This window comes from Streptopelia decaocto, assembly GCF_964273445.1.
Source record: "Streptopelia decaocto genome assembly, chromosome: 7".
Lineage (NCBI taxonomy): Eukaryota > Metazoa > Chordata > Aves > Columbiformes > Columbidae > Streptopelia > Streptopelia decaocto.
This window is the reverse complement of record NC_138661.1, coordinates 40,708,289-40,734,437: the sequence shown is the minus strand read 5'-3', so window position 1 is coordinate 40,734,437 and position 26,149 is coordinate 40,708,289. Positions and strand designations below refer to the sequence as shown.

The 26,149-nt window shown below is 40.9% G+C and overlaps 1 protein-coding gene across 1 annotated transcript in view; it reads right to left on the bottom strand.

The window, feature by feature from the left end:
• LTK (leukocyte receptor tyrosine kinase) overlaps window positions 1–25,702 on the bottom strand; it is a gene marked incomplete at both ends in the record, with an annotated part of 94,782 nt that extends 69,080 nt beyond the window's left edge. The window contains one exon of the mRNA XM_082058335.1: window positions 25,660–25,702. Within this exon, the coding sequence (XP_081914461.1) occupies window positions 25,660–25,702 (43 nt within the window). The remainder of the gene's footprint in view (window positions 1–25,659) is intronic.
• Between the last annotated feature and the right edge of the window lie 447 nt (window positions 25,703–26,149).

Genomic DNA, 26,149 nt, shown 5'->3' with positions numbered 1-26,149 from the left:
AAAGAGGCAGATCAGTGAACATCTACCTGAACTTGCACCTTGTATGAAGGGGATCAGAAAATACCCTAAAAGCACATCTTACTTCTGCACTGCATTACACCATTAGCAGAGACATCCATGGGAAATAACATTTTGTGTTAGTTACTAACTTCACTCTTTCTTTAGTAAACAGTCTAACAGCTGAGTTACAGAGGGGCAAGGAGTTTCTTTATTACTTTGAAAAATCAGGGCAGCAGGCATGCTGCATGGTCACTACTTAATTTCTTTGCTGGTAGGACAATTTCCTTGGAAAATTTAAAACCAACATTTTAGAAATTAAGCAAAGCAATTTCCTTTCAGCATATTCCATTGAACAGGAAGAAGCTTAGCATGTGGGACACTGTTATTTAAACTGTCCAAAATTGGTTTCAGATGTTTAGAAAGACCAAGCTAGTTAAAAGGACCTATACTATTACTTTTTGCTGCTCCCACAAACATGAGACAGGACACGTGTTTGGTTACCCACTTGAGTTTGACACTCCTGCAATACTGCAGCAGTCTTTGTGATAGCTGGCTAAAGCCGAGCCATCATTTAATGAGGCAACTATCTTTTTCAGGTGGAATGATGTAATTGGCACACGGAAAAGAGATCAGACTTAATCCTTGGCTCCTATACTTGGCCTGGGTCAGAAAACCCATAAGACAGCTCTGCTCTGTTGCCACAGTTTTGAGAGTTCAGAATCACAGTCAGCTCTTGCATTTTTAGTTTCCGGCACTCCTAGCACAGGGTGAATGTTTTGTGGTCCTTTTTCATCTAAATTTCTGTGACAGGGCTGCCAGGGACTGCGACAGTCTGTACCAAATAACACAAGGTACCCAACAGCTCCTATAATCCTCTGTTTTTGCAGCGTGCTGGGCTGCTCAAGCGAATCCACTGTCAGTAAGTCGCACACTGACTCTTCCTTGCCTTGGCAGGTTCCACCACCATTACTTAAGTTCAAGTGGTCTGGCATGAACACCAGACCAGACAAAAAGCCATGAAGAAATCAGGCTGTAAGGCTGCTTTAGCAGCAGTGATGCAGCAACATTTTTCAACAGTATTCTGGATATTCTCAAGCAATAGAGAGTCAAGGTATCCTCCAGGGCTGTGTTTAGATATTTCACATATTTCTGCTTCCTGCAGAACGAACCTCCAACTGTAGGAGCCTTTTACGTCTCTACTGAAATCCAGTCGTGATTCCCACCCACAGTTTGCAGTTATTGTGTTTTCCCCTCTGTTCTAGCTCATTAGCACACTGTACTCACTCCCAACCATTTCAGGATTAACTGACTTTCATTGAAGCAGCTTGTTGAAATATAAAAGCTTTTGACCCCCAACCAGGTCTTTGAATATGTGAATTTGATGAGTCATTTTGAACAACACCATGGTATTTCAGTGGAGCTAAATGTTGGGGCTTTAGATGGGTTTTCTGTTGCTATTTATATGGACATTTCTGCTAACTCAGTTCACAGTAAGTACGGATCTGGTTTTATGTGTGTGAACAGATGTATTGAAAAGATTTGCCAAAATGAGCAACTAGCAGTTTGTGTATAATTACCTGTTATTAGTTAATTTTGGATCTTCTAATGAGCAATCTGCAACTTACAGGGTATTACTTTGCTGCTGCTTGAAGTATTGTGCAATATGTGAGAACAAATGATTTAATTTAAAGAGAGCCTTTTAAACACCAAAGCTATATTACTTTTTTTCCCCTCAAGACTTCTTGGTTTAAAAGAACAAAGAAAATACAAAACATAGATCTATGCACTTGGAATAGATTTTCTTTCTAAAAATTAGCAAGGAAATATTAAGAACAAACCAACATATCACTAGGCCAAAACTGGTCTAAATTCTCTAAATTAAAACCAACTATAGCCAAGTTTAGGTCACAAAGAATTTGGATCAATAAATCAAATTGGTTAACGTTGACGTCTTAAATAATCAGATTCTGAAATCATCAAATGAATGCATCAGCTAATCAAATCTAATCACAAGGTTAACACAGACAGAATTGCTTTTCATCAATCCTCTACAAAGAGACTGAAAGTGATGGCTGTTTTCCTTTGATCTGAAGTTGCACCTCAGTTCCCGTCTAGTGTAGTGGTCATGATGCAGCTGTTGTGGGACATGACATTCCAGGTTGACTTTAAACCCTTAAACAAGTTTAAAGAGAATGCAGGAAGCTTCTTTCTTGCATTACGTTGTTGTTAAATGAACTATTCTTACTCTGCTAGTCTTACTTCTGATTTTGCATGCAAAATCCTGAATGTTTAACAGAAGTCATGACTGAAACAGGCTAGTAACACACAGTACTAGCCCTGAATAAAACTTTTTTGCCTGCTTACTAGTTTCAAAAAGTCCTATCCAGTTCTTCTTTACATGCAGGGAACTATTAACAGCATCATTTCCCATAATTTCAACCATGCCCACACTCTACATATTCTGCAGAGTAATGAACAAGGAAGTTTCCCTCCTGAAAGGTTAAAAGAAAAGAGAATGAGATTTAGGTTTGTGGGTTTTTTTTGTTTGGTTGGGGTTTTTGTGTGTGGGTTTGGTTTTGTGCGGGTTTCTTTGTTTGGTTGGTTTGTGTTTTGTTTTGTTGGGTTTTTTGTTCGTTTGTTTGTTTTGGGGCGGGGGTTGTTTCTTTGCTTTGTTTTCCCATTTGGAAGCTTTGATGTAGATGACTGCAATTACTGGCACCAAACAATGCAGTAGCTTGTTAAGAAAATAAAAAGTACTAGTAAAATGAGATTACTCTTCTCTAAATGGAGTGGTGTCCAGATGACACGGTCTGTCTAGGGGCTCCCTGTACAGACACCGGGAAGACAGAAGTACTTCTAGACAGCAGTTCACCGCATGTCTGCCAGTCATAGATTTATGACAGAATTGAATCCTCTCTGGACAGCCTAGGTGGAATGAATCCCAGTGTTTCAGGACTGAACTGTGATACTGATAGAGACAAGGATGAGTGTTTTTACTTTGCAGCCACTCAAAAGTGAACTGGAGATAATTTTCTGCTCAAAAGGACTGGAGAATCATGAGAAAGAGCTCAACTTCCTAATAACCATATTTTTTCTTTTTAAAATAAAAAGAAATTTAAAATGTCAGGACTGGGGTGGATTTCCACCTACCAGGGATTCAGGAACCCTGTTACATCAGAAATCCAGGGACAGCTAAGTGACTTCTACATCCTAGAAACAGCTGGTGTGGTCTAATTGTCCTGTAAGGCAACCTTAGCCAGAGTTTTTAAATCCAGTGAAAGTTACAAAAACATTACTCAGCTGCGGTGAACAGGAGACAATGTCAAGGATGCCCCTTTCCTCCCTTCTTTGGGGTAACAGTTGGACAGTCCGGGCAGTATCAATTTCATTTAAAAGGATGTCAGAATCCTCACAGCTGAACAACCCCAACTCTCTCAGCCTGTCCTCACAGCAGAGCTGTTCCAGCCCTCTGATCATTTCTGTGGCCTCCTTGGGCCCCTCTCCAACAGGTCTTTGTCTTTCCTGTGCTGAGGGCTCCACAGCTGGACACAGGACCCCAGGTGGGGTCTCACCAGAGTGGAGCAGAGGGGCAGAATCACCTCCCTCCACCTGCTGGCCACATTCCTTTTGATGCATTGCCAGCTCATATGAAGTATGTGAGAATAAATTTTGCCCTCAACTTTTTCAGTGTGAGTGTCATTTAATTTATGAAAATGAAAGTTTACCCAGATGCATTTGAATAGGAGTTATTCCAATTCAGTTGCAAATAATCTGGAATAACAGCTAATAAAAGGAAATATTTCCTGTTCATTTCAAGTAGACTAAGACCCACTATGTGCTAACACTGCTAGGAATTAATGTAGCTTCCTGAATTGGCTACATATTTCTTAACCTTGATGTTTACTTATAATGGCAACAGCTACACTAACAAAAGTTAGAAGTCTCTGGTTTTTTTTTCAGTAATAACTTGGGCACTGAAGCCGAGATATGAGATTTCTGATTGCATGCTGTATTGTATTTTCATACAACCACAAGTATATTGTCATTAAACATTCAGCAACTTAATAGTGCTAGGCATATTACATTTTTATGCTTGGAAGTTTGGCCAGTTGCATAAAATACTATCTTAAACTTCATTATTAGATAATTAGATAATATTAGATAATGTTGCTGTTTTCTCCAGAAATGGGTACTGCTGGAAATAACCTTATTTCCAAGTCTTCTATTTAAACCTCTTATTTCCATCATTTAGGCACAGATTTATTTTTGGGAGGGAGGGGCAGGTCTAGGGGTGGGGAAGGAGAGGATGGGGCACTCCTCATTACATGATGCTTTTAGAGCGCGTCTCTAAGAAAACTTACAATCTCTACTCTCGGCAAGCACTTTTGCAACACTATGTTCATTTTCTGAAGTGTAGATGCTGCTACAGCATTTGTAACACAGGTTTTAAGTGTTCACTGCTATGTGATTTCTAACCATGAACAAACTCCTATCAATTAGTCTCTAAAGTTCTCTTTCCTCAGTCTGGCCACAATCCTGTTTTGTTCTTGTCAATGCTTAAAGAATCTACCATCATAAAGAAGTAAACAGGTAATACCCTATCATCCATTCAATGCTTTTCACTAATTTCAAAATTATCCCATTCTACAGTTTTTGTGAAAAATAATAAAAAGGTGACTTATTTTTTTCATTAATCAGTCACATCAAAGCCCTCCTGTGCTGTCTGAGGTCCTTCTTTATGGAATTTTGATTACGGTGACCTAAGAATGAACATGCTTAGATAGGTTGACATGCACTGCATTGTTACCTCCTTCTCTTAAGGTCTTTCTGCTAATTTAACTGCTTCTATGTAAACTCTTTTGTTGCAACATCACTGTCACAAAGAATAGCAGGTGCTGTCTAACCACTCCTGGTCACTTTAAAGCTTTTTTACTGGCATGCTGCAGAGTAGAACTCAACATTCATCCTCTTCACATCAGTCAAGAATCAACATTCATTTCCTTGTCGCATACCTGCAGTGGTCAGATACCTGGTGTTGTGGTGCACCTCAGTGGCTGACAAAATTCCAATATCGATTTGATCACATACCTAACAGCTGTAAGCACTATCTGTCCAATCTGCCAGCATTTTTTATTAACCCTTCACACTTTGCTGGGGTATGTACAAAACTTTCTCAACCCATTTTAAGAAGTCATGGTTGATGCTTTCATTCTCATATGACAGTGATACATATCAGATAACGACAAGGGTATAGATGAGGAATAAAAGAACCACAGTACAGAAATAAAAGAAGTGAATGGTTGTTCTCTAATACAGAGAAGAAGGAGAATCTGAGGTCATTCAACGAGGTTAGAAGTATCAAATTATTAACAGATATCCAGTGAACCAGCAACTGGTGTAGCTGTCTCTGTAATTAGCTTCTGGGTACACACCTTTCCAGAACCCTCGACATATGAGGGAAGCTGCTATGAGATTATAAATCTGCTTAGGAAGGATAGGCTATGTAAGAGAAAAGAAGAGATGAATCAGTGACACGCTAAATTATACCACTGTTGCCTCAGTCCTGCAGGATTTGAATGCACGTGGCCACATGGCTCAATATTAGGTAGCACAGAGCACAAGAGGGAATAAAAACAAGACCATTTACTAAATAGAAATCGTAAGGCTCTCAATAACTATGCTGAAAAGGCAAATTGTTCCATTAACAGTAGATTCTGTATTTATGAGGGAGAAAAAGCCCCACAGTACAGTATGCCATATAAGAATGTAAGAGCACTACTTCCTCAAGCACAAACAATTTAAAAATCAAGAGCCCTAGAGAGCTTGAATCCAAAAGCCCTTAAGAAACTGGCTGGTCGCACCTTTGCCATAACACTCATTTTAGAAAGTCTCAGAAAGCATCTCAGTATGAAAAGAAAGTGTTTTCTTGATACTGAGAAAGGGTAAAAGTGGAACCAAATTATATGCTGAATCCCAATTACAAACTTGAGCAAAACAATGGAAAAACTGTATTAAGTTGGATTAATTAACAAAAGGAACACAGTTGAACAGACAATTTTTCATGGAATAAAAGGTTGTCTTAAACCCACTTTATTCTTTAGAGACTATAATGGCATTGTCTACATGAACAGCCCCTACAGATCCTGAACTCTTTTTAGTCTTTCAACATTCTAAAGTTGCAACAAACCCACCAATTTAAAACCACACCTGCAGCTGGCAATTTTCTAATGACAAGGGCATAATCCAACAGCTTTCCGAAACATTGCAAAAATTACTTCTGAGATATTTTTTGCTAAATCTGTGTGAAAATGCACCCTTTCTTCCTTCATGGATTTTTACTTTTAATGGCATTCATTAGTTTATTTGCTGGTATTGCATTCTTTATGATCCACTGTGTGGTACAGATATTAGAGAACACACTGGGTCTGCAGGGAACAGAGCAGGAAGCGTTAGGGCAGCAAGCTCCTGGCTTCCACAGCGATATTCAGCTGGTTTGCGTGTAATAGAAAAGAATAATTAATGGCTGTACTTTGTCAGGGACCTTCTAGGTCTGTTCATGGAGAGCAGGTTGTAGAAGCATACAACCTGTGCATTTTCTGTTTCTTTTTTTGAGAGGACTCTTTGCCGACATATCTGCAACACTCTGTGATCACTGACATTTGTGTACTCATGTTTACAGCCTGTATGCCAGGCACAGGTTATTAATAGGTGTGCCATTAGTTCTAATATCAGGGAAAGGCAGCTCATACCCACCTTACAAACAGCTGACTTTCCTTCTAGTGCCCTGCCTATTTTTCACAGTAACTTGCTTCATCTTACTTTGCACTTATACCACAGTGCTTCAATTTTTAATTTAGCTCTCCAGTTAACAGATCATATTTATGCAGTTGTATCAGAGCTTGTGGTCTAGTGGTTTTCCTTTGTCAGAAAAGGCCATCTTTATCAAATTCTGTTTTCATATGAGCCTTTGAATACAGGAACTTTTAGCTAAACTTCTTCTAGCTGTATGCCTGCACTACTAGCACCTTGGCAGCAGCTCTATGGAGCAGCATGGAAGATTCCATCCTCTACAACTTCAATACTGCCAGGAAAATATGGAAGTACTGCCACAAGTCTCCTCTCAATATCTGCCAAATTCCTTTCCAGAAAGAGTCATTCCAATTGCACCATGCCAGAATTTAGTTTTCATAGGCATAAGCTGTGAAAAGGTGGGATTCACAAGAGTACTGTTTATAGATTAAACTATTTCTTACCACAAATTGTCCAGTAAATACATGAGAGTGGGATTTATTACATCAACCACCTAGTACTTAGGTGTTAAATCTAAGTTAGTTAACAGAGAGAAAAAAGCATTACAGGAAGAGACTAGAAGACCAGCTTAAATTGCTCACCTCCTAAATAGCTCAAGATAGCCAAAATGAATCCTCCCATGAGTGCCACACAGTGAACTTGTTTGTCATGAGTTCACTTTGTACCTCTTAACATGTGCTAAAAAACTCTGACATGACAGTAAAAAACTGCTGTCTGGATCGGCCCTTCAGTGGCTACACTAGGGTGGAGAAAAGTACAAGATTAAAAACTGTCTTCTGGCAGTATGCCTTGCATTCTTCATGATCAAGACCATGGATTAAATATCCCAGTGCATTACCAACACTCTGTGTTACCTGGGGTTTGTTCTGTTAGTGCCCAGGCTACCGTCTGTAAAAAGAGAGCAGAAGAACTTTTTATCCTGCTCATTCTTTGGTGTCTCTTCTAAGTTCCTCGGGGTCACATCCTATTATTTTTCTCCATGCCATCTTCTCCCAACCAAAAAAAAAAAAAAAAGAAGGAAAAAAAAAATCAGGACATGGAAAATGGACAGGATGTTTACATTATGCTGTGGAGAACTTTGGCATCAACAAGCAGCTTTGAAGAATAATCCTGAAGATTAAAGATGCAGGTGAAGGAACAGACCCTCTCCAGCACTTGCATGGCATAAAAAGAATGTTTTCCAAGGAAATGGGTGTCTAGGAAGAAATAAGAAGTTATAAAAAGATTTCTACATGCAGCCCAGGAAATTGCAGAATTTTATCAGCACTGGTACAGCCTCCAGTGAAGGAATTAGCAAACCTGGAAGAAAAATAGCTCACACAACATCCACTGAACTATGAGTAGGTAGACTGCTAGTTTAACTGCAGTGAGAAGTGTTTTCCAGTTAATCTGCACTGTCCCCTAACCTCATTCTAACCACATTACTGCTTAATGAAGGAAGAGAAGGGGATAAAAATTATGTCAAGGAAGAGACAAACCAGGATCATGAAACCCAGTCATGACAAGTAACAAAGAGACATGTAAAAACAAATGCTAAGCACATGTGCACAAGATGAAGATTAGAACAGAGACTCCCTAGATCAGATATCTATTGATTTCTCAAGGAATCCTGCAAGGTAGGCCATGACTAAACCAAAATATGTGAATTAAGAAGAGGGATGGAAAGACGGGTTGAAATTGGAAAGAGAGATGATTGAAGTTTAATAGCAATGACTAATTTTCAAATTTAGTGCGTATATCAACACACATGTATTTAAAGATACAAATAGAACAATGTAAGACACAAATAATATAATTGTTAAACAAGAGGAGAGTTCACAATAGCATTAAATCCCAACCCAATACTTGGAAAATTGATTTTTTTTTTTAACAGCAGAAATTGTGATAGCACCATAGGCTGCTACGCCAGCTTCTCTCCAGAATTGGCCATGTTTACATGAGCTATATTTAAGAAATTGGAGGAATGTTTTGCAAAGTCTAGCACAACTGACAAAAAAGCACCACAAATCAATTACAAACATACCACATTAGTCCTAAATGTCACATATTTAACTGCAAGAGAGAATTAGATAAAGATACTCCAAAAGCAACAGATAAATAGAGATAAGAAACCAATGACCAAAAGGCAAAAAAGACACATGAGGATGAGGGGAAGCTACTAGTTGGCAGCTTTGTACCATCACAACACACCCTTTTAGAAGCAGCGAGCAGAAATCAGTGGGCCCAAAGTATTAAGACTGCTTCCCATGGACATGGTGTGCTGTAGCCCAGAGGGGAAAAGAGATGGGCCCATGAGAAGTCAAAAAAGAAAAGTGCCAGGGTACATAAGCTGCCTGAATCCAGGCTAACAGGGCCTTTTTGTGGACCCAAGTACAATGTGTACAGGCGAGCAAGTCTGTGCACGGCTACACAATGGGCTACAGAATGCAGCAGGGAGAGGTAGCAACTGTGGGAGCACCAAGTTGCAATGTAACCTCGGACTCCAAAGAGCAATGCAGACAAAATTGAAGACAATGACAGAGATGGGGCAGGTAGGCACCACCTCCAGGCTGAGGAGGTCAAAAATCAGGAAGGCAAAGCAAAGGTCTCAGCCAGAGGGAAGAGTGGCTGAGGGAAGGACAGCAGTGACCAAGAGGAAGTCCCTCCTCAACAGCAACAGGAAAAACAAAAAAGTGGGAGACTGGTTTAGAGATCACAGTTGACGTCCTTTGTCAATGAAGCCTGACAGGCCACAGTGGCATGGCAAGAAGGGCCCTTTGTAGGGTATAGAATGTATAAAGCTGGCGAAAGCTCTGTGTCATGGTTTAACCCAGCTAGCAATATAACCATGATAGCTGCTCACTCACTCCCTGCACCCTCTGCAGCCCCCTAATATCGGAGAAAATCAAAAGGGAAGGAAGAAACTTGGATTCAGATAAACACAGTTTAATAAAATAATGAAATACTAATACATTACTAGTAATTATATATATAATAAAAATAGAATATCAAATAAAAGATAATGTAATTCCTCACGAACTTTGTCCACACTGAGCAGCCAGTCCCAGGAAGCAGTACCCTGGTCCCAAACAGCGATCCTGGAGAGAAGAGAGAAAAAGGCAGAAAGGTCCAGAGGCCTCTGCAAAATGGCAGGATGGCAAAAGGCTGAACTAAAGAAAGTCCTGAACAGAACTCCCCTGAACAGGTCTCTGTCCCACCTCTGACAAAGAGAGAGAGACTGGAAGATCCCGACTCTCCTTAAATACGAAGCATGAAATACAAAATATGAAACGCTAATGGGATGGAATACTCTTATTGATCAGTCTGGATGTCAGCCAAGCTCTGCCCTATCCATGTCCCCCTTACTAGCCACCTCACACCTGTGGGCAGAGTGCTGAGAACTTCCTTCTCTCTCAGATCAGAGCAATTAAAAACATTCACTCTGTCCTGGGTGTTATCTCTTGTTCTCAAACTAAATTCAAATGACTGTGCAGGCTACAAAAAAGAAAGGTTTCTAACTGCATGAAGAAAATCAACTTATTTTCAGCCAAACCAGCAAACTGTGAACTATCAGGGACCTTGAGATAAAAAAGGACAGAGTTGGAGTTGTAACCAGGAAATCAATCTGTCTAGAGAGGGCTAGGACGCTAACTCAAATCACAGCACCAATATAAACAGTCTTCTTAATAACGAGACAATTTAATAAGCATGGAGCCCTGATGGTATGCTGAATGTTAAAAAGAGTGATGTTTTCATTGCTTACTGTTTCAGAGTACCATGAGAGCCAAGCCTTCAGAGGAAAGCGAGTCTGGATAGTCTCCTAAAATCTGCACGTTTCTCTTATGAAAAGGATTAGGACTAAGCTTATTCATGCTGTCTGAAATATTTGCCACCTGAGAGGTGACTCTCCAGTATGAATACCTTAACTTACAGCCAGCACAATGTAAAAGGTGCGGAATCTTTTTCCAAATTTCAACTGGAATTACTGTTGTGAGCAATGAGCTTTGTGTAACAGATTCTCAGTGGGTGGGAAAGCCCTGGTATCCAGGACTTCCTGAATGGACTAAAAGTCAGGGATGACTTAGTCTACCTTATGGCTGTTTGGAAAATCGGTTCTTTATTTTCAAAGACACTTCAGTCATTTTTGCCAAGATCTGAAATTTATTTTTGGATCCAAAAAAATCAGCTCTGAGTTGAAAAAACACGGCACTGTTTTGCTTATATCCTAAACCAACATAACCACGATTTATTAATTGCACCAGTCTGCTTTTGGTAGGAAACTGACTTTACAAACACAAGAGTGGACTTATTTTCCTCTCCAGTAAAGAAACATAGAAGAAAGTAAGGATGATAGCCAGATGATCACACTGTTCTCAGAACACATAAATCAGAAGACAGTCAATCGTGTTGTAAAGAATTACTATGATTAGAAGGATACTTCCTTATTTTGGCTTTTAATTTTATCTTATTTTATGCTTCCAAGAGCGTAAAGTGTGGTTTGGAGAGTGAAGTAAGCTTTAGAGAGGAAGGCTTTGGGCTACTATACCATGCTTCCAACCGGAAAGCAGCTAAGGGGTAATATTTCATATGAAGACTTTTATTTTACTTCTGACAGGAAGTTCTTAAATAAAATGAGCCCTTCTGTTCGTTTAAGGGACCACTTCAGGATCAGTGCCAAAATAGAAATGGTGAAATTAGGCGTTTCTTTCCTCCCAAGGAAAAGGGCCTCAGATAACCATCTCTCATTACTGCAAGGATGAGCTTCAGGGTTTGACAACTTTATGAATTACCCTAGAGCACTGGCACAGCCAACACTATCATGGCTATTCTGATTTTCTTAACACCCACAAAGTGTGCTCTGAAAATATCCACCAGCTCTCATATTCTGACAGCTTTATGGAAGGGAATGGGTAGTAGAAAACCCAAATGCCTGATAGCTAGACCGTACCAGCACTGAACTGATCCATTTTAAGACAAGGGTGCCGCCCTCATCCACTCCTTTCAGAGATGTTTCGGCCTGTCTTAAGCTTCATGCTTAATGTCACAAAAATGTCACAAAAAACCCATCACACCAGTATGAAATCAGAGCAAGGACATCAAAGCACAAGAAAAAAGAATGAGTGTCTGTAAAAAAACAAAGATTCTTGGGAAAATTTCTGACTTCCTTTCAGACCATGGATAAATTGATTAAATACTAATTTTAAAAAATAGTGCCTGAAAGAAAATGACTGGGCACTGTCCCTCCCACCAGTTCTGAGTTATTTCATTTGCGGGCAGCAGGGAAACACAACTGGATGCATTTCTGGGTATATCTGGAAAGTGTCTATATGCACAAGAAATAATCACATGAAAACCACTAGATGCAAACAAACAGAACATATGAATGTTGAATTCTCTGGATATCTCAACTAAAACTCTTTCATTTGTTCAAGAGAAAATAAAGCCATCATCGATCAGAGTGAATTCATGAAACACTGTGGCTGCTGGAGTCCAGACCTGCTCTACCACCACTTACCTTCTGAAGTACTAAGTTCTTTTGGAATCATGAGAAAGGCAATCACTCTCTGGACATGGTCAGTGGGGAAATGGTATGAGACCATGAGCTCCTTTCAGTAATTCCTTGTAATTTAACCAGGCCTTTACCTGAGAATAGTGAAAGAGACTACATATCCCAGTAGAGTCTCCCTAAAGATCACTGTCTGACTACTGTTGGCCTGCAGCTTGAGTTTCTTCGCTGGCAAGGGGTCACTTCAGACCTGTCCACGCAAGGGAGAAAAATGAGGTTTCTATTCCTCAGCCCTCAAACGAATGAGCTAAGATGAACAGCAGACAGCCTTAGCTCTTTGCTACAGGACACCAGCCAGCATGCATGAGCCAGCAGAATGAGGAAAACAAACAACATAAGGTCAAGAGCTTGTGCAGTTTTCTTCTCTGTTGGCCACCAGCAAAAGTCTGAATCATGACAAGTCCTAAAGCAAACCTGGTTCTGCCCGCCATGCAGTATATCACTGTGGAGTCTCTTACATAAGGCAGCTTGCAAGGTGATAAAATGCCTCGCGGTGGCACATAGATTTAAATGGTTAACACAGGCATGTCTTGAATGGTTCTTTAACGCCATACAATTCCTAAATCTTCAGTGCACATTCTTCTGACATCCAGAAATGAGCTACCAGACCAAGCATGGGTTTCTTGACTCACTGTGCCCACCAAACACAGCATACCTGACGCAGTTTCTGTACATTTAGATCATGTTTGAACTGCTCATCCACCATCTCATTTTACCTTTTCAGGTGTAAACAGCCTGAAATTGTAGCCATGATTAGTGAATACATATTTGAGTAGTACTGTTCTTTTTGATATCTGATTGTCAAGAGTTTCAATTGCCCACCTGGTACTCCACTAGGTATCATACCAGTGGAGGAGAGAGTAACATGGAAAAATCATCCGTGTCATTTCAGTCTCCCATCATTGCTCAACAAAGCTTCTTCCAGCACTCTCCCAGAATCACACATCTCAAAATGTCCTTTCTGTGCCAGCTCGCTCTGAAGAATGCTCAACCCCCCTGCATCAGGAAGTTGCAAATGACACTGAATACGAGCAGTGCCTCAAGCACTTCCAAGAATCCCTATCACCACAACAGCCAGCTACCAGGTCAATAAAAGTCGCTCCTTCTTTGCAAGCAGAAGACGAACTCCACTTCATCTACAGTAATGAGAAAGGGTGACAGAGCATGCACAACACATGCAGTCTGAGGGAATAGTGTATTCTTTTGGAAACAGATGTTGAAGCATTTGCGTTGCTGTCCACCTAGGAATGGCTTCAACAAGAATTAATTTAATCTTGTGTTAGGAAAAAGAGACCCATGGAACCTTTCATAGTGCCACAACCACATCTGAAGTATCCAAGCCAGAATCTGTTAATGTATCCTTCTATATTACAATATTTTGGGAGGGCTGGGTAGAGAGTAGTTGCTGTTGGGGCACTGAATTCCTACTTTATTGTCCTCTACTCAGAGCAAGACTGGGTTTTAAAGTTGCTATGAGGCATGACGGAAAGCCAGTTCAGTTCCCAGGACACTAGTAAGGCAGGCTTCATTGACAGAGCTGCACAAGGGAGCAGGTTGCAGCATGCTGGGCACAGGGAACCTGTGCTTGGCTTTGAAGGCAGCCATGGCCACTGCTGTACCTCCACATGAACACATCAAGGGCAGAGTGCAGTGCCCAAGCCTGTGTCTCTGAAGAAAAGATGCAGTTACTGTGCCAGTGAAGGTGAACAAACACCCCTACCATCACATCCCCAGCCTGGCTGTCAGCTCTAGGCAAGAGTCAAACATCTTTCAGACATCACCCTCACAGCCTCAGCTAGGAATTGTTGCCAGCTTCCAAGGTAGGAACCACAACTTTGCCAGCAAGTGTTCCAGCAGCGTGTGGAGCCTGCCAGTGCCAGATGAGACTCTCAAATGGGCTTCCTAACAGCTGAGCCTCTCAACGCCAGCTGGACTCCAGAAGAGGAAAGCAGTCAAACAAACACTCAGAGGAGGCAAAGAAGGTGGAATGTGCTACTGAGCACAAATTTCAGTAGGGCACTTAACAGTTCGGCAGCCAAGATTTCAAAGGTCTTCCTTGCATCATGGTTAGTGTTCTCTGCCGCTGTAAGCAATGCTCCCCTCCGAAGGACTCTCACTCTGAGAAACATGTACTTTATTCTTTGCATACACTTATTTCTTCTTCTTTATGCATCTGAGAATCTAGGCTTTGAAACTAAAGACATAAGAGACACCAAGTTACTGCTTTGCATTCTTTTAAAGCTCATGCCAGGTGCAAATAACGGAAGCAGAGAAACAAGATATGTACTTCTAACAGGACCTAAAGGCACCAGTATGTTCTTCACTGAGCTCAACCTGCCAGGCGCTCCTACCCCGTGTCTGTAAGAGATACCAAGCTACAGCAGAAAGAGCAAGACACAGTGGCAGGGCTGACGGAGTGCAGGGGATCAGGAATAGCTGTGCAAAGTTGTCAGAAAGGTCCCAAGACCCATGAAAGCAAATTTGACTTGATAAAACTAACAATATTCAGCACACAGCTCTGTCAAAAACATGAGGGAGATGGAGAAAGGGAAGCTGATGGCTGTACCTTAGTTAGCATTCACAAAATGTGTTACTTTCAAAAATCACCAGCATTTTCGTTACACCTAGAAACCCCAAACCAGCAATTATAGCTATATTCTCTCCTCTCTTCCTAAGATGAAACTGTACTCTGAAAGTTCACTGCCACACATGACTGAGGTGGCGTGAAGAACATCAATCATGTCAACAAAGAAACAAGAGGGAATTTTACATCTATTCATCAGTTCTGTGCCTTCTCAGGAGCAGATAAGGATACATTATGGAAAAGCAATACAAACACACACCTTTACGGAGAACACTTTTGTTTCCTCCATCAATAGAAAAGCCAATGCTCTCAGAAAGCTCTTATCCGTAACCCAACATCCAATGTGAAAGAATAAACATACTTTTTTTTGTTTTCAAAGCAATACACTTAAATTTCCACTGAAACTGAGTTATAGATTCTCCTTAATTACATTTCATTTTTTAAAGGCCAAAAAATAAAAATAATTCTGTGCATTGGATCTGTTTCAAGGAACTAGAACATACTATTTTATGTCTCATAACATTTGAATAATGGAGGTAAAATAGGTAAAATGAGAAAAGGATTAAGGTGCCAAGACTTAGTAGCCTTCCCCAAATCACACAGAAAGCTTGTGGCAGAACTGGAAACTAGACTTAGGAAATTTGACTCCCCTTACCATATTGTAAAAGAGCTTGATAATACAACCTTCCAGTTCACATCGCCCAACTTAAATTCAAAATCACACTAAAAGGATAAATGAATTTATTCTGTACGTTTACTTTTAGTAGTATGTTAGGATGATTGGAAGAACGACAAATGTCTTTGGTGCTGCCAGTGCTTATAATTCTATTTTGAATTCACTTCTTTATGGTGTTTTTCTTAAACACTTAGTTTCTGGAGCCATGTAATGACATGAAAATTACAGCAACAAAAATTGCTTAATAGTTACCCAGGATAGTAAACACAAACTGGAAAGACTCAGAAACCAGATGGCTCATAAATATGTTTGGTTTAATTTGATGATTTTTAACCCTATCTTGTGATGTGAAACCTGTGCTTGGAGAGTTTAGGTACCAGAGAAACGATGCCTGCTATATGTACATTTACCTTTTGCCAAGCTCAGAAAGACTAAGCAAGGTACTTTTACCTGTCACTTTTCACCAGCTTCTTTTCTTGCTCCTTTGTGTCTTTGGGTCACCAAGAATAAAAGAATATACTTAAGAGTAGTCTTAATGTAGATGACCTTTTTTTGAAAACTCATGGGATCACTTCTATGCATGGTAGAGCTTATAAAACATTTTGTGTATAAAATTTAAGCCTGGGCCCAGAACTGTTTTCCTGTCTTGCTTTTAGATGATAAATGTAAAGTCCAGCTCCTCCACTTTCAGAACAGACTCAGTCCTGTCCCTGATTGTTTCAGAGCACCTCCTCAAACAACTGTGTGCAGTACGGGTCAAAGCTGAAAACAGACTATTTTGGCTGAAAGGCTAAGGGGAGCCTTGAAGGGCAAACAACAACATGGTGTAGCTCTTGTTCCTCAGTACTGTAGCAGCAACTATAGGATTCAAACTACTAGTCTGAATTTTGTGTCCCCTAAAACTGTTAAAAGTTTTGATAACCACATGCCAAAAGCTAACAAGGTTCAAAAATGAGAAATTGCCATAAACAGAACTAGATAGCTAACAATGTTTTTCTATTTAGTAAAACAGGATTGTAGGTATTTTCACAGTGATACAAATTCATACAGGGGTTGTCAGCTCACTGACATCCAGCTGACAGGGCTGACATCAAGCACTTGCTTCCTTGCAAGAGAATGGGAAGCGGACATCACTAAGCTCAGTAAGGGTGTATCCACACAAGCCCAAGTTCAGGTATCTAACCCTACAGGTGAGTTTCATGAAACACTTATTTAAATGACTGGAGGAAGAGATTCAGGGAAAAAAAAACAGTTGAAGAGTTTCTCAAATAATTTCCTCCCCCGCCAACCTTTCCTCTGGCCCCACCAGGAGACTGACTCCCTTCTTGCCCTTGCTCAGCAATCACCATCTCTTCAACTGTATCTACACAAGCTCTGTAGGGTCACACTGTAACTGGACCATTAAAATGATTTACAAAAAAAGCCAAAGCTAGCTTTTAACCTAAATAATTTCAAAGTGTCCCTACAGTCTGACTGACATAGCTAAAATGACACTGTGCTGCTGCTTGGGGGCTGGCAGAAGAGGTCAATGTGGGCATGAATGCTGGAGAACTGAGTTAAACATCATCTGAACATTGACCCTCTTTGTGTTGACCCAGTCCCAAGAGCCCTGAGAAATCCAGTGGAAGAATCAGCACTTCTGTGTTTGAAATTCTACATTTACTTGACCTGAGGCACCCTCCACCATTCTCAGTGGAAGAATGTCAGTAACATTATTAATTGGGCTGTTGATTCTTGCCATCCTTCCTGCAGCCACAAAGCAGTTTCTATCAGTAATGAAATCACTTCCCTAGCTTTCTCCACATGTACTCTGGTACTGCAGTGAATGTAAAGTCTGCTGAAGCTTAACTAAAAGTAACCATTACCTAGATTTGCCACAGCTGATAGCCTGTACAGTCACATGCCACAGAAAACCCTGTGAAATCTATAATCTATATATTCATCGAATCACAGAATTCTATAACACAGAATCATATAATTCTATAACATTATAATAGTCATGAGCAACCCCTGAGTATTATACAGTTTTGGCTAACTTCATCCCCAGAGGAAAGTGTGGAAGACAGTTTGTTTAAAGCAAAGCTTTTTTCTGTATCTTTTCTGCTCCTAAAATTAGCAGAAAAAAATATTCTCCATCAGGAAGAAAAACCCAGATTTTTCCTTTCATTAATTTTCATGCATTTTTATGCAGGAAGGCACACAAGAGAGGAAAAAAAATGTTTGGGAATTACAATGGTGAGGGAAGAAATAAAAAAATAAAATTAAAAAAACCCACACAAACCCCCAACACTATGCCCTATAAATAGGAAACAAAATATGAAAATGGCTTTTAGAGTGGAAACTAAATATTTGTATCTAATCAAACCAACCTAGCACAGCTCTAGATGGGGTAAAAAGAGCCAGATCTGCAAAAGTCTTTCATTTTTCTGTGAACCTGAATAGCCAAAATACAAGCTCTTTTGAAATAACTAAATAAAAGCTAGTTTGGTTTATTCACTTCATTTTGCTTATAATTAATTAACAAGGTTATTTTTTTGCAAATTTTACTGACTTTAAAATCTATTCGCTAGGATTGCAATGGACTGACAAACACAATCTGTCAAACTCTGGGAAAATTTAAACTCTTCTAAGAACTTGACAGATCTTGAAGGGCCAGGATGCATGTGGGACTTCAGGACAGCTGAAAAATAAATGGTGATAGCAAGTATTCTGTGATGACTGTGCCATCAGGGCTTACAAGATTCATAGAGTCCAGTGTTTCATTAAAACCTGGGCTGAACTGTCAGCCTGCATGGGGTTAAAGAAAGCTGATTTCAGAGGTTTTAAATACTATTTGGGCTCCTGTAGTGCCTGTAAACATAGAAAATGCTCCTGTTGTGAATTACATACTTTAAAAGTGTTACTCATGTAAAGTGATCTGGACTCCAGCACAGAGTACATCAAAATGCCATAGAGCAAACTCTAAAAACATCTTAAAGACCAAGGAAATTTCAAACAGTCATGCTTTTCTATGATTCTATTTGCTGAAGTCAAAGTATCAAATATGTATTAATCACTCAGAGCTCAGTAGGCAAGAAAAAAAAATATCTAGCAGATACTCAGAAAATTAAAACTGTAGTTAGATATGACAACAGAAACAGGACATTTAAAAAAAATCAAGACATCTAAGGTAGTAGAAATGTGTAAATATAACCACCCATGCTCCTTACATCGTCTAAAATATTAGTCAAGACACCAAAGTCTGCAAAACTGCCAAACAAACTATGCAGTGAAGCAAACCAGTATTTCAGTTCAGTTCCAGTTTGAATTCATTTTTGCCTGAAGTTGCTCAGGTTCAGGCTGACAGCTGCTAACCATTTTTTTTGGTAATCCCAACCCACACAGGCTGGGCTCATGGTCTCCACTGGAAAAGAGCTCCTCCATGCTGCTGCTCTGCCCAGCCCTGGCCCCCTTCTGTCCTCTCCATGTATCCCCAGTTTCCTCCTGCCTGCCTAAGGCCAGGAAAGCGGAGCAGAAGTTGCAAGGCAGAGCTACAAAGGGGGTTGTCCAAGCACTGAGGGTTTACCCGCAGCATATTGGAAAATGTCTTGGTCCCAGTCGCAGAGCCACACAAACCTGCTCTGCATCGCTGTGTGGATGCAGGCGCTTCTGAGAGTGCCATGGGGAGGTGGAAGATGGACGTGAAACTCCTCAGAAGCCCACCACAGTTAGAGGTTGCTCCCATGCTGATGGCATTTCTGCTGTGGGAAGCAAGATTTCAGCAGACTGTGACTCAGAACCAGTAACCTGTTGGGTTCATTTCCCACTGGGGTTCCAATACAACTGCCGTTATTGGGTCAGTTCTGATTCAAGGTGGGGAAAAAAGTTCCAGTTTGGGTTTTGTTCGGTTCCTGGATACAACAAAACCTCTTCACCGTGACAATGCAGGAACAGACACTTCTCACCTCCTGTGCACCAAAACACTATCGTATCCCTCCAGGTCACTTCCTAGTGTGGCTCTCATTCAGTTACTTTATCACTCCTATGTTTTAATACATAAATATGTATCTCCTTAAACACTGATACCAGGGAAATGTTTGGATGCTTCAACCCCAGAAAGTTTGGCTATTTATGCCCTCAAACATTTGCTGTGCTACAGACTAGGGAAAGAGAGAAAAAAACCCACCAATGTCAAAAAAAACACCCCTAAGTGAGCAACTGAAATGCATTAAAAAATGCATCATTCTTGGCTGATGTGCCAAAGCTTATGGGATTTCAGACACCAATTAGCTGAAAATCTGAGATGTCTTATTAACAGACATGGCTCTCCCACTACATAGGGCAAAAGTTAAGCTGAGCTGCAAGGACAGATCTGTGCTTTTTGGAAAGACATCAGCTTTTAATTCTGTACTTCAGTTTCATTCTTGATTACCTTTACCTCTGATGAGCCTTCTGTGTCAACAGGTGTCTTTTCCGTGTTTTTAAACTCAGTCAGTGGTTTTGACAGGGAGTTTCTTTCCTTCATATAGAACAGAATAGTTATGTTGAAAGGAAACTACAATGATTGTGTAGTCCAACTGCCTAAAATAAATATAAAGTCAGTTAGAAATCTTAACAAGTTTTTCACCAACAAGTGGAAGAAAAGGTTGTACAGAATTGTGTAAAGTTTCTTGTTTTTCCAGCCAGCTTTTTATTAAGGAGCACATATAGAAAACAAACCTGAAATTCTCCTAAAAAGATAAAGCCTGGTGTGCAGATGAGCATCTTATTGAAATTCTGAGTTCTTTATTTCCCCAGTACATACAGCAGAGTTGCTTTTCCTAGGTGAGGAAGACTGGAAGGTCATCTCACTTCTCTTTCATGTAATTTCTCTGTTTTTTCATCACTCCTCATGGGCCCACATTTGCTCAGTGGTAAAGGCCCTACACGCTTAGCTCCCCTCTTGTACACTAGGCATAAAAAGGCAGGAACCTGGCATTCCTCAGGCATAGCCCCTCTGACACCTAACGCTGAACCAGTCACAATCTGAACCAAAGGCTTTACACATTCCCCTACACACATATAACCCATCGGTGTGATCTGTCACCGCTCTCACAAGAGATCTCAGTTCACCCTATTCACTCAGAGCACATCTGTCAGACTAGCTGCAAGTCCCCTCTTATCAAACACCCCAAGTCATCACTTCTCCAAGCTGTCCTGCTGTCCTACCTTCCACAGGTTTCATCTTTGTGCCCACCCGGTCCTGCTGATAGCAAGCCACATCAAAGCACCGGGTTTGTTACACGCCAGGAGAGGAGAGAAGTGGGGGAGCAATTATAGTGGAATGAGAGGAAGAGGAATTGTAAGAGGAAGGACTGATGCTGAGAGACAGGAAAAGACTATAAGCCTGATCCAATTAATTAACATAATTAATGTCATTATTTTCCTGCTCTGATTTAAGCATTCAATACAGAAATCATGCTTACTCGTAAAAGTCTCAGATAAAAGACTCCAGATACAGAAGGCAAGATGTTGCACTGCTCTAACTGTATTCCTATAAAGGTCCATCAATTTGTCTTAGCCAAGAACCCCATGGATTCCTTCCTCTCCATTTATTTCTGGAAAGAGTTCACCTGTCTCTCCTCTCAGCAGCTGCTTTGTCCTTCTGCTTTTACTAAAGGTTTGTAAAATGTTCAGGTTATCTCTGCTTCCTTTATTTCTGAGGAATTCAACCCAATAGCAAGCAATAAATGACAGTACCAGCCATCGTGCATATATGCAGTAATTAATATCAGCCTGAGGACAACCACCGGCATGCACACATCCAGGTACATACCAGTATGTGCTATTACAAGATAACTGAGTATCTTTGATACAGGATTTTCCAAGTTACTGGCAAGGCCAAAGAAATAAAAATAAAAACCAAACCACCAAACCAAACAAAAACACCTGTCACAGGTCAGCCTCAACATTTTTGAGAAGTTTTATAAAATTGCAAAGGCCAACACTTTTAAGGGAGTGTTGAACAATAACATTTGATACAAAATAATATTTTAAGATTTTTTAATAAAGATTTAAGATTTTTTAATAAAAGACTTTTCTAAGGAGAAGTTTGAATTTTAAACAAACAAACAAACAAAAAGCACCAGCTAGACTAATTTGAATGTCTCAATACGAACTGGTACACACACCAAGAAACTGTCATATATAACAGCTGAAAACCTAGACCACTTTATAAAGCATTTTAGTGTCACTACATCAGCATTTTTCACTAAAATTAATTCAAGGTGAAAATTTCTCTGCCCTCTGTTCACAGACACCACAGAAGCACTGCTGCACACCAGCGCAGCCAGTGTGTGCTCCATCACACACACAAGCAGGCTGAAGACAGGGACCCTCCTGCCCACCGGTTTAGCACTTGGGGCGGGAGAGGAATGCTTGTGAGACATCACTGGGAGGGGCATCTTCTTCTCCAACTTTGATCTCATGGACCAATTAGGAAATGTGAAACTATGTAAGACTGACAGAAAGGTGGATATCTCTTATGGCTCATCACCAGACATTGTCTCTAAAGTAAAGGTACACGCAGTTCCCTAATTTCCTCCTCCTACACCTTAATCCTCCCTCTTGATGTAGTTTACAAACCCCCAGTGTTTGTCTGCATGTGCTTCATTTACTATGGGATTCCTATATATCTATCGTATCCTTTTCCACTGTATTTCAAAGGGTCTTCAACTTTGTAATGTCTGTGACTTAAAAAGAATTTTTTTTTTTCTTTTTTAATTCAAGGCACCCTCCCAATGTTTAACTTTCAGTGACAGTCATTGTGCCTTAAATTGCATATCTGGACTGGGCACAGCATCTGTAGATACACTGTCATTTGCACAGTAAAGGACCGTGGACCTGACCCCTAAGACTGATTTCAAGGATCATCTGTGCTGTCCTGGTTGGAACTATTTAAGTGAAAATACTGAAACCACTACTGTACCTGTATGCTACTTTAACTGAGCAGCAATAGGGTCAAGAAAAAGAAAATGAGAAGCTCTTCAATGAAGAGGCAAAAGAGAATGCAAGGCCCCAGCTCTTCCACTCTTGGCATGCTCTGCTCTAGACAGACAAAGGGATACATGGGGCAGTAAAGGTTTGTCTAAGTGAGACAGATGCAGTGGTATATTTTAAGTTGGCTTACAACAAAATGAGGTACTCCTATGTAAGCATCTTCATGCATCTATGGACTGATTTAACTTAAACCACCTTGTTCTCGCTCTATAAAACAGGCCAGCTCAATTCTGAGAGGCAGACAAACGCAGGGAGAGGAATAAAACCTTCCAGGCTCTGACAACAGTTTGTTATACAAATGCAAAGAGGATGTAGCATCAAGGAACGGGGCGTTCACCGTTGCCATGCTGATACACCATTCCACAAACAAACAAAAGGCTGGCTGTCTTATTCCTAAACCTGCAATCAACCTCCCCATGCCTGAGAAAGGATTAAACAAAACCCCAAACCATAACTATTCCTCAGGCTGAAGCTAAACATGAGAGATTCTATTCTGTTCTGTGACAGCTCCACTACAAGTATTGGAAAGGGCTGTAAAGAAAGGCTTGACAAAATGCCTCTACTAATATTATCTCAAGAACTGTGGTTATACCCAATAGCTACACTCTGAGCAATAACATAAACATGACTGCACTTTTGGAAAGGTGTTTGAGGTTTGCCCAGAACATATGTTGCGCTGTAATTTTTCAGATAGTTTTCCCTCCACACCCAGAGGCGAGAGCACAAGAGTCAGCCAAGCACAACCCCGTTCTTTTGTAGAGGAGAAAAGGACTGACCTACCTTCTCCACCAAGCTCAAGTAATGAAAGGAAATTGATTCAATATAAAGACTCAAAGCAAGGCTGGTGCATAAGATAAAGAGAAAATTCTCCCACATATTCATCTGGTGGCTTTTTCACCTCTTCCTAGCAAACTCCTGAGATCTGAGGCTAGTGTGCAACCTCAGTCTCCAAATGACTGTGAAGCTACTTTAGCACTGAACAAGGCACATTTGTGCACTGAGTCCTTTCCTGGTTTTGTTCCTGTTGTTTTGGAGGTTCTTTTTCTGACTTCTTTTTTTTTTTTTTTTTTTTTTTTTCTGTTGTTCTCTGCAACTTTCTGAATGTTCTCATACAGTCTTATTTTTTGCACCAAAAGGAGTTCTGACCTCCTCCAGTGTTCTGGTGTGCCAAAAATTTTCAATGGATGGGAACTCTGAAATTACCCTTTTAGGATACAGCTCATTAGAAACACATATGCCAGCCAGTAAAACAAGAGAAAAGTGAACCTGTAAATTCCCTCATCATCAAGATCTTGGGCTTTCTAAATGAAGTAGGAAATATAAACCCACTCTGAGAACATACTCCCAGAAAACTTTCTCAATGGAAACACAAGTCGTTTTTGAAATAATGTGACAGCAGCTACACAGTTAAATGCTCATGCATCCAAGCCTCTTCCTGGGTGACTGAGATTATGTTTGGCAGAAGATTGGACAGAGATTGTAAAATTTACATTTGTTTTAATTTAGCTCTTTACGTGCTCTCTCTGAAACACACCTTTTAAAATCTCTGTCTTAATACAGTCATGCTTCAAATCACAGACTTAGAGATACAGCAAATATGATGACTATTCCTTACACTAACCTTACTTGCATGTTGACAGTCACTCCACCAAAACTACTGGGATGATACTTAGCTGTTGATGAGACCACATGCCATGAGAACTGGGGCGGCGGGGACACACAGCTCTGCTCGCACAGGGTACACTTGCCCTGGGACCCTCTGACAGTAAAACAACCTCCTCCCAGTAGGAATAACAGGCCAGAAAATTCTTGAAGTCAAAAACTCTGTGCTATGCCTTGACATAGGACTAAATTATGAAACCTGCTTTAAAAATGATGTCCCAGCATGTCTTCATATAAAAGAATATTTATATAGGTTCAGCATTTAGCCAGAGACAGAATTTCACTGCGCTAACAAGAGCAAGCTGCAGTGCCCAGCAACCTGTTTGCCTTACCTCCTTCTCTGCCTGGAAGTAATATGATTTGTTACACCAAGAAATACAGAAGTGTCTCCTGATATGATTTGTTATGCTAAGAAATACAGAAGTGTCTCCTGATCCTTGTCTAAGGGTCAAGATTATGTCCCTGTCTCTGCCTTGGGGCTACTATTGTAACTTCAGCTCACTGAAAAGTTTGACATGTCCTGATACAGGTTTTCTCCCCTAATTTTCATAATGAGTTTGCTTGCCACTGTGCACATAAAGTAAATGTGTCCCACACCTACCTTCTTCTCCCATTGTTGCTTGTGTGCATGCTGCCACTTCCCAACTTCTCTCCTATTACTGCAGCTTCCCTCCTAACATCTCCCTCTTTCTCTCCTACTGTTAATTCATTCTTCTTGCTGCATTTCAGAACCAAAGCTGACAATGACAACCAGAACAGCACAAAGATTCCTTTCAAAACTCAGCCTGAGCACCGCTTTCTAGGTGGGATCTCACAACTCCATCTTTCATAGTCCTGGTACCTTCCACTCCTTTATTCTGTCTCCTTCATCTCTCTCCTTAGACAAAGCATCTTTTTCAAAATGCACCTTTTCCTGTAAGCAACCTTCACTCATCTCCTGAAGCATCACTTTCTCTCGCCTCTCCAAAACAGTCCCAGAGATAGCAATCTAGCAATCAGAGAAGCATAATGGTCCTGGAGTACAGCTGTTAATCCCACGCTGAACCCTTGTACAATGACAGCAACTGCTTGCAGCCCAAGTGCCTCGGTCAGCAGCAGCCTTTCTAAAACCTATTCATTTCAGTGAATAGAATTTACTTCAAATCAACAACCATCAGGATTTATATTCCCACATGTCACCTACTTTATACATGTTTCATGCCAGTACTTTCTCCCTCCTCTCCTTTTTTCCCCATTATTTGGAAAATAAAGCTTTACTGGTTTCAAAGGTAAAAGAGAACAGGCAATTAAATGAGTCTGAGTCTCTGAGCATAAGACGGAGTTTGCACCGTAAGGCGATGGGGGAAAGAAACCTAAGTTACTTACCCAGTGCGGTGACGCCCAGCAGCAGCCGTGGGAGCCGGCCCATGGCTCCGCGGGCGCGGCAGGTCCCGCCGGGTGCGCGGCTCCGGAGGGGATGCGCCGGCTCCTCCTGCGGGCTCCGCGGAGCTGCGAGCCTGGGCCCGGGCTCCTGCTGCCGCGGAGGAGAACTCCCACCTCCTGCTCAGCCAGGCTCGCTCGGGTCCTAGAGCCACCCCCTTCCTCCCCTCCGCCTCCTCCTCCTCCTCCTCCTCCTCCTCCTTTTCGCATATAGCTCCTGCACGATCAGCAAAAGGCAGTTGCTTCAGACGTGAACACATGTATCTATAAATTTTTTAGGCATTAGCATTCACAAGGAAAAGCTGAATTCAGCATCTTACTGGGTTGTTCCCCCTTCTCGGTCTTCCCTTGCAGCTGCTTCAATGACACACATGAGACACATGGACTGCCTGGACGAAACTCAGCTCATATTAAAGACGAGAGAGAAGATTCCCTT